The 11,602-nt window shown below is 43.9% G+C and overlaps 1 protein-coding gene and 1 long non-coding RNA gene across 2 annotated transcripts; both read right to left on the bottom strand.

Moving 5' to 3' along the window:
• Positions 1–1,713: 1,713 nt before the first annotated feature.
• Positions 1,714–3,007, bottom strand: LOC120575395. The gene has a single exon (XM_039826186.1). It carries the CDS (start codon positions 2,467–2,469, stop codon positions 1,819–1,821), a length of 651 nt encoding a protein of 216 aa, XP_039682120.1. The 5' UTR covers positions 2,470–3,007; the 3' UTR covers positions 1,714–1,818.
• Positions 3,008–7,708: 4,701 nt separating this feature from the next.
• Positions 7,709–11,602, bottom strand: LOC120575403. The gene is made up of 3 exons (XR_005641978.1): positions 11,470–11,602; positions 9,284–9,445; positions 7,709–8,116 (listed from the first exon to the last, which is right to left on the bottom strand). It is a non-coding gene; the product is annotated as an uncharacterized LOC120575403 (long non-coding RNA).

Below are 11,602 nucleotides of genomic sequence, written 5' to 3'. Positions count from 1 at the left end.
TGTTTAAAATAATGAAAACTAAGGCTTAAGCCAGTCTACAGGAGTCCACAAAAATCTAGTTTATGTGTTGATTACTTAACCATACACTGTTCTTGCTTTTATCACCATTTATTATGCTATTTCATCCACCCCCACCCCCCCTCCACCCAGATCAGGCATGTACTAATGAGGGAGCTGTGTGTACATGTGCGTGTTAAAATGATTCCTGGACCCCTGACTTTCAAACGTGTATGTTTGTGTCACTTCCACATAAACAAACGTATTGAAAGAGAGACAGAGTGTTTGTTATTCTCGCTCTGAAAATTCGGTGCTAATCATCCATGTTGCCAATCATCCAAACAAAGCCTTTCTCTGTGAACCAGCATGAATGATCAGCCCACCTCTGTCCCATTGTCTGTACACGCATACATGTACACACACATGCCTGCCAACTGTTGACACACATTTAAAAAGCATCAAACATCAGGGCCAAACAAACAAAACCTTGTGTTGGGTCAGTGCTCTTCAAACCAATTGTCACTCTGAACCAGTGGGAACTAATCAGAGGGACCCCGCTGCGAGCAATTTTAGCACCACTGTGCCAAACATGCATGGAGCATCACCTCAATTAACGCCTTTTCTGCTGTATATTTTCCCATGCAGCCTTGTGTTAGCAAGCTTCGAAAGGGAAGACCTGCCATCCCAATTTCTTCTAAACAGGACTCTGGGTGGCCCTTGGAGTTAGCCACTACACTCTCTCTCAACCCCATGCTATTTATGTACGGTTCCCCTCAGTAAGCATGCCACAGGCCTCAAAGCGCTGTTTGTTTTCACAGGCATGTGAGGCTCCTACAGCCCTGCCACCCACAAAACAACAACGTCCAAGCAGCCCCTTTAGAAAAATGAATGCACATAAAGTAAGCCGTGGCATCTCACAACTTCACTATAAGCCAGCTAATGAAATCATATCAAAATATTTACTGAGTGATGATTTGCAAAATTATGATTCATAAGCTCAACAGGTCGGAGTGGGTGCCTCTGCCAACTAAATGACAATTAGAAGAGAATGATGCAATTATGCAGAATGTGCAAAAAATATAGTATGTGCAATGGGCAGGTGTATAGTCCAGGATGTAGGTTAATGCAAAGTGTGGGGACTAGGGGCGGCGGGGTTAATGTCAGTGGGGCCATAAGTGTCAATAAGGATGCATGCAGAATTATGCCACCAATAAAGCCACCAAAACTACTCTGTGCACTTGATAGGAGGTGGCCTGAGTGCATGAAAATGCGGCCCTGACCTCAAGCCAAACTGGTTATCAAAACTGTGTGACCTGATCTGAATAAACTACCCAAGCTAAACCACTACAGCCACCTACAGTAGATGCAAGCAGTTTTGACTAGAGTTACATTTATTAAACAGGCAACACAATACAATAAAGCACACTTGTGCATGACAAAAATTGCTGTTTTTTGTGTACTTTTGTATTGTGTCATATTGGCTTTCTATGTACAGTGTATGTGGTAGCACAGGCAAGTGACTGCCTGCTGAGCATTTCTGCTTGCCGCACCTCCAATGGTGCCATTGCAGGTAGCTGCAGGGTCATCAGCCGGGAGCCACCCTTCATTGATGTTTCGCTCCATTAATCCCGGAACATCTCATGGTGGTGGAGCAATGGCAGGGACGTCTCCCTGCCGCCCCCTATAGCTGACCCTAGGACCCTTGCTTTCCCCACGCCTGGTCCTTCCTTCTTAACCAAAGCCAGAAGCATCCCTGCTCAGCCTCCTCGGCAAGGTCTTTCAGAGCGTTTCTGAGTTTGGGGCCAGTGACTCCCATACTCTTCAGGAAGCGCTGGGTGGATGCTCCCACGAACCCCCTACAGCTGACTTCCACTGGGTAGCTGACAGTTGACCACCCAGCCTCTCTGCATTCGGCTGTGAGGTTGAGATACCGGCTTTTTTTACTCTCAAAGGCTGCCTCCATTCCTCCCTCCCACAGGACAGTGAGCTCTGCAAGATTACTGCCCGGGCTGTGGCAGACCAGAGAATGATGTCCGGTCGAAGGTTGGTTGTGGTGATCCCTGTTGGAAACCTGAGCTGCCGATCGAGGTCCACTCTCAGGTTCCACTCACAACTGCCTGCCAGGGCTGATCTCTGTGGCTGCGTGATGTTAGAGGCCCCTCCTCCCTCTCTGACGAAGTAGATCGGCCACCCTGATGTCAGTGCTAGGGGCTCCCTGGCTGTTTCTGCCCTGCATACCTCCAGGATCTCCTCCAGCCTCCGCAGGACTCGGTCATGGCACCACCTGTACCGACCCTGGGTCAGTGCTGTTTTGCAGCTTGGCAGGATGTGCTGCAGGCTCGGATTTGGGGCATTGCAGAGTTGGCAGCTCTCCTCTGAGCCATACCACAGACAGAGGTTGCTGGGACTTGGGAGGGTGTCATGGGTGGACCTTATGAAGCAACTCAGCCTGGCTTGGGGGATTTTCCACATGTCGGCCTAACCTACGGTCCTGCTTATTACTCCTTCCCAGGTCATCCAGCGTCCTTGCTGGCATTGGCTAAGGACTTTGATCTGATAGTTCTCCTCCACTGTCCTCAAGCCTGGACTCTTGTCAATCGTGAGAAATTTTGGGCAAATATGACAATGTACAATAAAGTTATAACAACTTTTTCGTTTATCAATAAATATTCAAACTGGCCGCCACGCCCAAACCCACACCGTTTGACAAAAACTCAAGCTGTTAATAAATTTTCATCATTAAGGTCTTAAGATGACACAGACCGAATTTGAAGTAAATCTGATGAAATCTCTAGGAGGAGTTCGTTAAAGTATAGCACCTTGACTTTTAGGTCTACTTCCTGTTGCCACTTACGGCGTGCTATGACTTTGAGCTAATATCGGCCTGTAGATGTCCTGAGTGTTGAACTCTTATGAATTCTGAAAAGTATCAAGCTAATTGGTCAATGTACACTCAAGTTACACACACTTCCTGTTTCAATGGCGAAATGCACAGAATGGCATGCCCTATGACAAAAAGTTTTTCTTTTAATACGTTTTCATCGTTAATGTCTTAAGATAGCACAGGCCAAATTTAAAGTCGATCGGATGAAATCTCTAGGAGGAGTTCTTTAAAGTATGACGTGGAAATGGCCAAAATCACACTAATTTCGAACTTTCAATTCAAAATGGCGGACTTCCTGTTGGGTTTAGGGTATGGCTCTAATGAGCTTTTATGTACGGCTTGACATGCTACATATATGTACCAAGTTTCATTAGTCTACGTTAAACGTAACGCAGGGGCTCAATTTTTTCTTTTTTGTATGGGGCGCTAGCGAGCCATTTTTGTGCGCCTATTCCCAAAACCCTTAAAATACGTACATTTTCACCAGACTTCATGTGACCGCAAATTTAGTGAGTTTTTGATTATGTTAAGTCCCTCAAAAAGACAATTATTAGCAGGAAAAAAAGACTTCCTTCAATTTCAAAATATAATTAAAGCTGCGAGTAGCGATGGGTGGGCCCTCGCGCCTCTGCGCGCGTCGGGGTTACCGGTGGACGCCGCTCCTTGCGACCGTGCATTTGAGCGGCACTCAGACGCCGCAAATCGTCAACAATGAAAAGGGAACTCCCTGCCGAGTTCAACGATAGCTCACACAAGACTCTACGTCATATGGTTCATAAGCTGTGAAAAGGGGCGTGGCAAAAGCGTAGGGGGCGGGTCAAACCATCACCAATTAAAAAGGAAGTCTGTGCTGAGTTCAATGATACCTCACAAAAAAACTCTACCTTAAACGGGTTAAAAGTTATGAAAGGGGACGTGGCTTAACCATAGGGGGCGGGTCAAACCATCACCAATTAAAAAGGAACTCTCTGCTGAGTTCAATTATACCTCACACAAGACTCTACCTTGGATGGGTAAGATTTTATGAAAGAGGGGGTGGCTTAAGCATAGGGGGTGGGCCAAACCATCACCAATGAATAAGGAAGTCTGTGCTGAGTTCAATGATATCTCACACAAGGGTCTACATGAAACGGGTCATTAGTTATAAAAGGGGCGTGGCTAAAGCATAGGGGGTGGGCCAAACCATCACCAATGAAGAAGGAACTCTCTGCTGAGTTCATTGATACCTCACACAAGGGTCAACCTTAAATGGTTCAAATGTTATGAAAGGGGGCGTGGCTTAAGCTTAGGGGGCGGGTCAAACCATCACCAATGAATAAGGAAGTCTGTGCTGAGTTCAATGATATCTCACACAAGGGTCTACATGAAACGGGTCATTAGTTATAAAAGGAGGCGTGGCTAAAGTATAGGGGGTGGGCCAAACCATCACCAATGAAGAATGAAGAGTTCAATGATACCTCACACAAGGGTATATCTTAAATGGTTGAAATGTTATGAAAGGGGGCGTGGCCTGAGTAAGTGGGCGTGGTCATATTCTTTCGTAAACTTTCCAATCCATCGTTTTATGAGAGCATAACCTATTTGTACTACTTGTAGACGTTTGGTATCATTTCGGGCATTATTAGTGGGGTAACTTACGAGATACAAACGTGGGTCCGTTAGCCCCTGCGCTAAGCTATTCAGCTGATAACACTACTCTACGCTACTCTACGCTAACTCTCCCAATGTTAGACCCAGGTGAAAAAAGCTTCTGGGGGGGTGTTTGGCTCGAGGTCATGGTGCAAAGGACCCTAGGGTGAAATTACTCCGAACCATCACTTTAAGATGGCACAGACCGAGTTTGAAGTTGATCAGATGAAATCTCTAGGAGTAGTTCGTTAAAGTACGACATGTGGAAATGGCCAAAATCGCACTAATTTCGAACTTTGAAATCAAAGTTGTTGGATTTAGGGTATGGCTCTAATGAAGGTTTTGTACATCTTGACATGTTACATATGTTTACCAACTTTTGTGAGTCTACGTTAAACGCACTGCAGGGGCTAAAGTTTTTTAACTTTCTAGGGGGCGCTAGCGAGCCATTTTTGTGCGCCTATTCCCGAAACCCTTAAAATACGTAAATTTTCACCAGACTTGATGGGACCGCTAAATTTGGTGAGTTTTTGAATATGTTAAGCCCCTCAAAAAGGCAATTCATTTGACGGGAAAAAGAATAGAAGAAAGAAAGAATAATTCCTTCAGTTTCAATAGGGCCTTCGCCGCTGTCGGTGCTCGGGCCCTAAATATAATAATCTCTACAAAAACAATAGGTTCCTCGCACGTACCTTGCACTGAACGTGTTCGGGCCCTAATAATAACTGCTGTTGATAAGATCACAGACAGTTGTAAATCAGATTTAAAAACTACAAACAGGATCAAGTTTTGGTATGAATATTTGTGATGAAAACATGAAGGGTCATCGTCTGAGTCACAATGTTTTTATTCCATCTTTGGGTTTATTTCTGATGATGAACAGGTTCATAACACATCAGATCCAAGAGAAACTTTATTGGGACAAAGCACTATAACTGCCGACAGCAAACAGAGACACAGCATGGTATCAGACTGCATTCTGGGTATTAGGTAATGATGGGGGGGGGCACCACATGGAACAAAAGAAGATGATTGGCTCAAAGAGAGAGAGATAGTGTCTGTGATTGGAGAAATTTTATGAAGCTAAAAGGCTAATCAGGAAGCCAAAAGGCTAACCCAGGCTAGTTAGCAGTTAGCCTGGGTTAAGGTTGGAGAAAGGCCCAGGATGTGTTTAGCCTAGCTTAGCACAAAGACTGGAAGCAAAGGGAAACTACTACTTCAGGTGTGTCTATTTTGTCTTTCAGTGGGGTTAGGCTAGCAGTTTCCTTCTGTTTCCAGTATTTGTGCTAAGCTAGGCTAAGCTAGCAGTATCTGTACTGGAAACAGAGAGATGGAACTGATAATTTGACTCTGGAGAAAACAGAGGACTGTCTCAGTGTTTCTTCTTCTAATGTCATTTGAACTTTTCCTCTGAACAATGAGCAGCCAACTCTGAGCTAGAGTTAGGGATGCACAATGTTTAGTTTAGGGTTAGTGTCACGGGGCGGAAGTTGATTTTATTTAAGCATGCTTTTACTTTGGATTTGCTGTGTTTTTAGTATTTGCTGTGTTTTTATCTTCTGTTATTTCATGCTTTTATTTTGAAATGTTGTGTGTGTGTTTTTAAACGTTGGTTTTACTTCCGCCATCAGACATGTAGCCTAATTATGATTAAGGACTTGCACCTTGGGACCAGAGAATGGATTGACTGTTTTTAGATATAAAAAGGGCAGAACGGAGCAGACAGAGAGACAGACAGACCGGGATTCCAGTGAGAACAGCATTGTCCCCGGTCTGGAGGAGGCCTGAGAATACACCGAGGAAAACGCAAACACCGACCGGTAGCGGCTACAGTGGGAGAAGGTGAAACTTCTCCCTGCCGCATAAGTCTCTTTTAAGACCGGTGTTTGTTGTAGTGTGTAGTGTATAAAGCTGTGGTAGTTTAAAGGACGTTTGACTGGCCCAGAGTTCTCCTCTGCAGACTTTGCCCAAGGAGAGGAGCCAGGCGAGAAGAAGGTGGTCACCAGCGGAGACCGTGGACTGTCATTTTAACCTCCCACTCCTGTTCTGCCGCATTATTTTAGCTTGATTTTAGTTGGTTGTGCTTTCTTGCTTTTAATTTCTTTTAAGGAGGAACTCTTAGTTGTTTTATTGCTTTTTAAATAAACCTGTTATCCCTCTAACTGGTTGTACTCACTGTTTGAAATACCACTGGTTTTAACTGCTCTCCCCTGACATAAAGGACCTTGTTAATCTTTTATCTCAAATTTGAATCTTGGTAGTTTTAAGAGGTCCTAGGCCTCAGTCAAACCTAGGTGGCGTTGTCGGCCCCCGTTTCAACTTAGCCACGTCTTACATTAGGGCTGCACAATGTTTAGTTAAGGGTTAGGGTTGCACAATGCTTAGTTTAGGGTTAGGGTTGCACGATGTTTAGGGTTAGGCCTGCACAAAAAATTCTACATCGCGATGTGTGATAGTCACATTGCAGGACGTGAGATGTTAACACTACAACTTTTACGCTGCTTGGTAGAAGAGTAAACCTTCACCGTTCTCCTTTTACATGATTGTTAGCAGCCGACCCATCCTCTTTAAGACATGTGGCCATGGAAACGTGGATGTGACGTAACGTTAGTCCGACAAGGTTTGTTATGGGAAGTGAGGCTCTCTGTGTGTAGAAAAATACTGTAACACAGTGAAGCACATGCTTCTCCATGGGTAGTGAACCTACAGTTGTCCATGTTTATATTCACTGCAAAGACAAACTAAATCACCTGATTAATGCAACGTTATCACGACATCTCCTGGCCATGTTTCATCACAGAGTTGCCAGAAAGCTGCTACCAGCCAGGCTAAAGCTCATATAGTCAGCCTTAAGAATGAAGGGGTTTGTCCCAACTAACGGTTACGGTTCGGAGCCACAACGCTGGAAACGTAACTCTAATCTACACCAGAAGTCTGTGTCTGATATAACATATTCACACTGACTTAAGTGTTCTTACATACACAGAGTTTGTTGCTAGTGCGTGACATGCAGGCAACATGTATAAATTATTAATATCATTGACATTAGCCTGGATTGATAGTATTCTATGAACTCCCCAACGAAAAGAAGAACAATCATTGCAATGCCAGTTTTTTCCAATATGATACAGCCCTCTCTGGTTTGGTGGGCGTGTCAGAGATGTTATCCAATCAGAAGGGAGCGTGTTAGCTTCGTGGTGAAAAAAAGACACGAAAGGGTGTTCAACACATCTCTGTTCCAGTTTAAATGAACGGTTTGTAACGTTTAGTTTCAACTACACAGACCTGGTTCCTCCCACCTGACTGCGCTGTGATTGGCTGTAGACACGCTGCGCTGTGATTGGCTGTAGACACGCTGCACTGTTATTGGCTGTGGACGCGCTGCGCTGTGATTGGCTGTAGACGCGCTGCGCTGTGATTGGCTGACTGTAACTTAATAAAATCTCTCCAATCGTGCGTGTGATGTCAGATGAAGGTCATGAGGAAAAAGACAAAATTATCTTTTTTCTTTCTTCCATCAGGTAGTTTCCTTGGTAATGGGAGGGGGGGCTCTGCAGGCTCGGGGCTGTCCAATCACAGGCCTTGTTTGGCGAGGGAGGCGGACACCTGACAGGAAGAAGAGGCGGTTCATTAAAGGACCCTATGCTCCTGAGCACCGGCGTCTGAGACACCGAAGGAACAAAATCTTTAAAATATGAAGGTTTGAGTATAAAGAGGGGAAGTCAAATAATGTTTAGATCCTGTTTGAATTGAGCCATGATTTACATATCTGATGTTTGTCAGTTTAAAAGATAATTCATCAAGTGAAGAAAATCTCAGTTTGTCGTAGTACCTCTTAATTTAGTGTGAAACTACATCTCTCTTCTCACACAAAATACGTCACCTCGCCGGCACCAAGGTTATTATAGTCGCACAGTTTGTTTTCGTTAACGATTATAACCTTGGCTGGTACACACTACACTAGTCTATCTTAGCCTCTTCTTATCTCTATGTGGTATGTACATAGATATGCATTCATGGATAGAAAAATTAAGCGTAAAAAAATGCATCAAAAGCGTAAAAAAAAGTCCAAAGTGTAAAAAAGTAGATGAAATACGCAGAAAGCGGCAAAAAAATGGACGAGAGTGTCGAAAAAAGCGTAAAAACATACACACATACATACAAACTTACACACATTACGTCTGATTCTGATTTAAGTAAATGTTATCAGACCCATATATCAGCTCCTACACAGTCTCCAGTTCTTTTGATTATGACAGAGTAGCTCTCAAAATGCTCTACATGTGATCTGTTGCTGATTTTAATTAACAACAGACTGTAGATGATCTGTAATCTGAACAGATTTAGTCTCTCTGACTTCTGAACATCACTATCAGCCTCACAACATGTGTTCTGTACAGAATAAGCATTTAAATCAGACACATAGCAGTTAAAATCCCTCCAATTCAAAATCAAAAAAAGGTTACATAAAACATCATCATGTTGAGTCGATTCTGAACCAATCACTTGTTAGATCAGCTGAGAGGCCGGTGTTTCCCAGCATGCCCCTGGGTCCGCCTGGGTCTTGCAGTTGGTGAAAAGCAACTGCGCTGCCTGCATCTCAGAACTGCGGCTGCCTTGATCTCGTGAGATTATCGTTGCCCACGTGTGCATGACGTCAGAGTGAGTCGGGATCAAGTCAGACACAAAGCTAACCGGCATGCATTGGGCGGCGATTGCCGGTGATTGATTCTGCGCAGACCTGGCTCATCTCGAACGAGCCTAATGCCTCACCTGGTCGGCCAACGTGTCGAGGGGTGTGGCTTCAGCTGCGTTTAGGCTTCCTGGGGAGAAGGTGTCGCTGGAGGGGGCGGAGTCAGGCTGGACGATGATGTCAGCCCCGTGGTCCGTCCGAGCTTTGGCGCTCTCTCTGAAGCTCAGTTTCTGACTCTCAATCTGTCAACACAAACACAATGTAACTTATTAAACTATGTTATTGGTAACATGTATCATTTATACACAACTGCATAATATACTACATATATAAATATATATAAAAGGGTTAGTTCAGACCAAAGACGAGTTGAAACTTGGAACTTCTTGCAACGAGTCGGTCTGCAGCGTTCTGAAACCTGCCAATTCACACCAATGAGTCGACACGAGACGGTGTATCATCTCCATAACAACGACTCTTTGTAGTTTCGTTCTAACTTCTGACTTCCAGGCTTTTTGTAGCTAAATATATCATTTGTTTTGTCTAAATATGAAGGAGGACAACGTTAGTGATACTAAGATGCTTGCTACAGTTACATTTCTAGTGACAAATTGGCGAAAACACATTTATTTCTCTGATTCATGGCTTTGTTCTAATGCCGCTGGGCGCTCCCTCTCTTCAGTCACTCTCTATCTTGGTCCACAATATAACGCTACCGTGCTTTCTGACGGTCATTGAGCCTCCGTCTAAAACTCTGCCTCTTCAACAAGCTGTTTGTAACAGAAAAAAAATAGATTACAGATCATTTTATTTCTATAGTTTATAGCTGACTTTACCTTCGGACTTCTCTATTGGCTGTTGAAACAGGAGACGTCTCTTACGTTCTAAAACCAGCCTCTGGAGACTCAACCAGCTGACTTCTCTATTGGCTGTAGAAACGAGATGTCTCTTATGTTCTAAAACCAGCCTCTGGAGACTCGACCATCTAAACTTCTCTATTGGCTGTTGAAACAGGAGACTCTCTTACGTTCTAAAATCAGCCTCTGGAGACTCCACCAGCTGACTTCTCTATTGGCTGTAGAAACAGGAGACGTCTCTTACATTTTAAAACCAGCCTCTGGAGACTCGACCATCTGACTTCTCTATTGGCTGTAGAAACAGGAGACGTCTCTTATGTTCTAAAACCAGCCTCTGGAGACTCAACCAGCTGACTCCTCTATTGGCTGTTGAAACAGGAGATGTCTCTTATATTGTAAAACCAGCCACTGGAGACTCAACCAGCTGACTCCTCTATTGGCTGTTGAAACAGGAGATGTCTCTTATATTCTAAAACCAGCCTCTGGAGACTCGACCATCTGACTTCTCTATTGGCTGTTGAAACAGGAGACGTCTCTTACGTTCTAAAACCAGCCTCTAGAGACTCGACCAGCTGACTTCTCTATTGGCTGTAGAAACAGGAGACGTCTCTTACGTTCTAAAACCAGCCTCTGGAGACTCGACCAGCTGAGTCGCAGCGACACCATCAGCTGCTTTTAGTTGAGCTGAGACGGGCCGGTTCAGACTGCTGAAATTTTTCTCTATGACGTTCTAAAACAGTTTTGTCTCGTCTTGAACCTTTGGTCTGAACTGGGCTTAACACGTAGATGTAAGGTGTTATAGTAATGGAGAGACAGACAGACAGACAGAGAGACTCATTAACGCTGTACAGGGTCGTTGTTCAGAGTGGTTACTGCAGAGGAAATAAATCTTTCATGGCATTTGTTGAAATTAATGTTGTTTAATGTTTTATTTTTTAAGAAGTAACTTCTTTTTTTAAATCAAGTGGCATTTTGACTCGGTATGTAACCATAGATCCGTGATGTTGTGCTAACGTTACTCGGTACGTAACATTAGCTTAGACCTCACAATGCCTTGTGTTTTTATTCATATTTCTTATGAAGTTATTGTTCATAAGACGTGACGCAAGTGACACATGCGGGTAGGCCAAGGCGAGAAGAGGGGAGTTAGCTAACGCGTTAGCCAACAGATTTATAAAAAGAGTCACAATCGAATACTAATTTCAGCATTTCGAATAGTATTGATCTTTTTACTATTCGAATTATATTCAACTTTCAGTGTTTGTTCCAACAGCCCTAATATCTTCTGCAAAGTGTTTCCTAACCTTAGAACTGTTACATGTTATATCTGGATGAGTATTTCCTGTGTTTATGTGTTAGCATGATGTTAGTGTGTTGTTAGCGTGTTGTTAGCATGTTCTGGCATATACCTTCTTTTTCCCTCCTCCCGGCACATGGGTGACGTTCTCCAGAGAACCAACTTTAGATTGAACGGTTTTAAAATCCACCTTCTCTGATTTAATCTCCACCTTCCCTCCACCTGACACACAGAAACACAGGTGA

The sequence above is a fragment of the Perca fluviatilis genome, chromosome 15 (genome assembly GCF_010015445.1).
Source record: "Perca fluviatilis chromosome 15, GENO_Pfluv_1.0, whole genome shotgun sequence".
In the NCBI taxonomy this organism is placed as follows: Eukaryota; Metazoa; Chordata; class Actinopteri; order Perciformes; family Percidae; genus Perca; species Perca fluviatilis.
Note: the sequence above shows the minus strand (reverse complement) of the source record. Positions and strands in the feature narration are given on the sequence as shown.

Excerpts from the sequence above, each read along its gene's own strand:
- LOC120575395 (XM_039826186.1), bottom strand. The coding sequence starts at position 2,469 with ATGTGGAAAATCCCCCAAGCCAGGCTGAGTTGCTTCATAAGGTCCACC.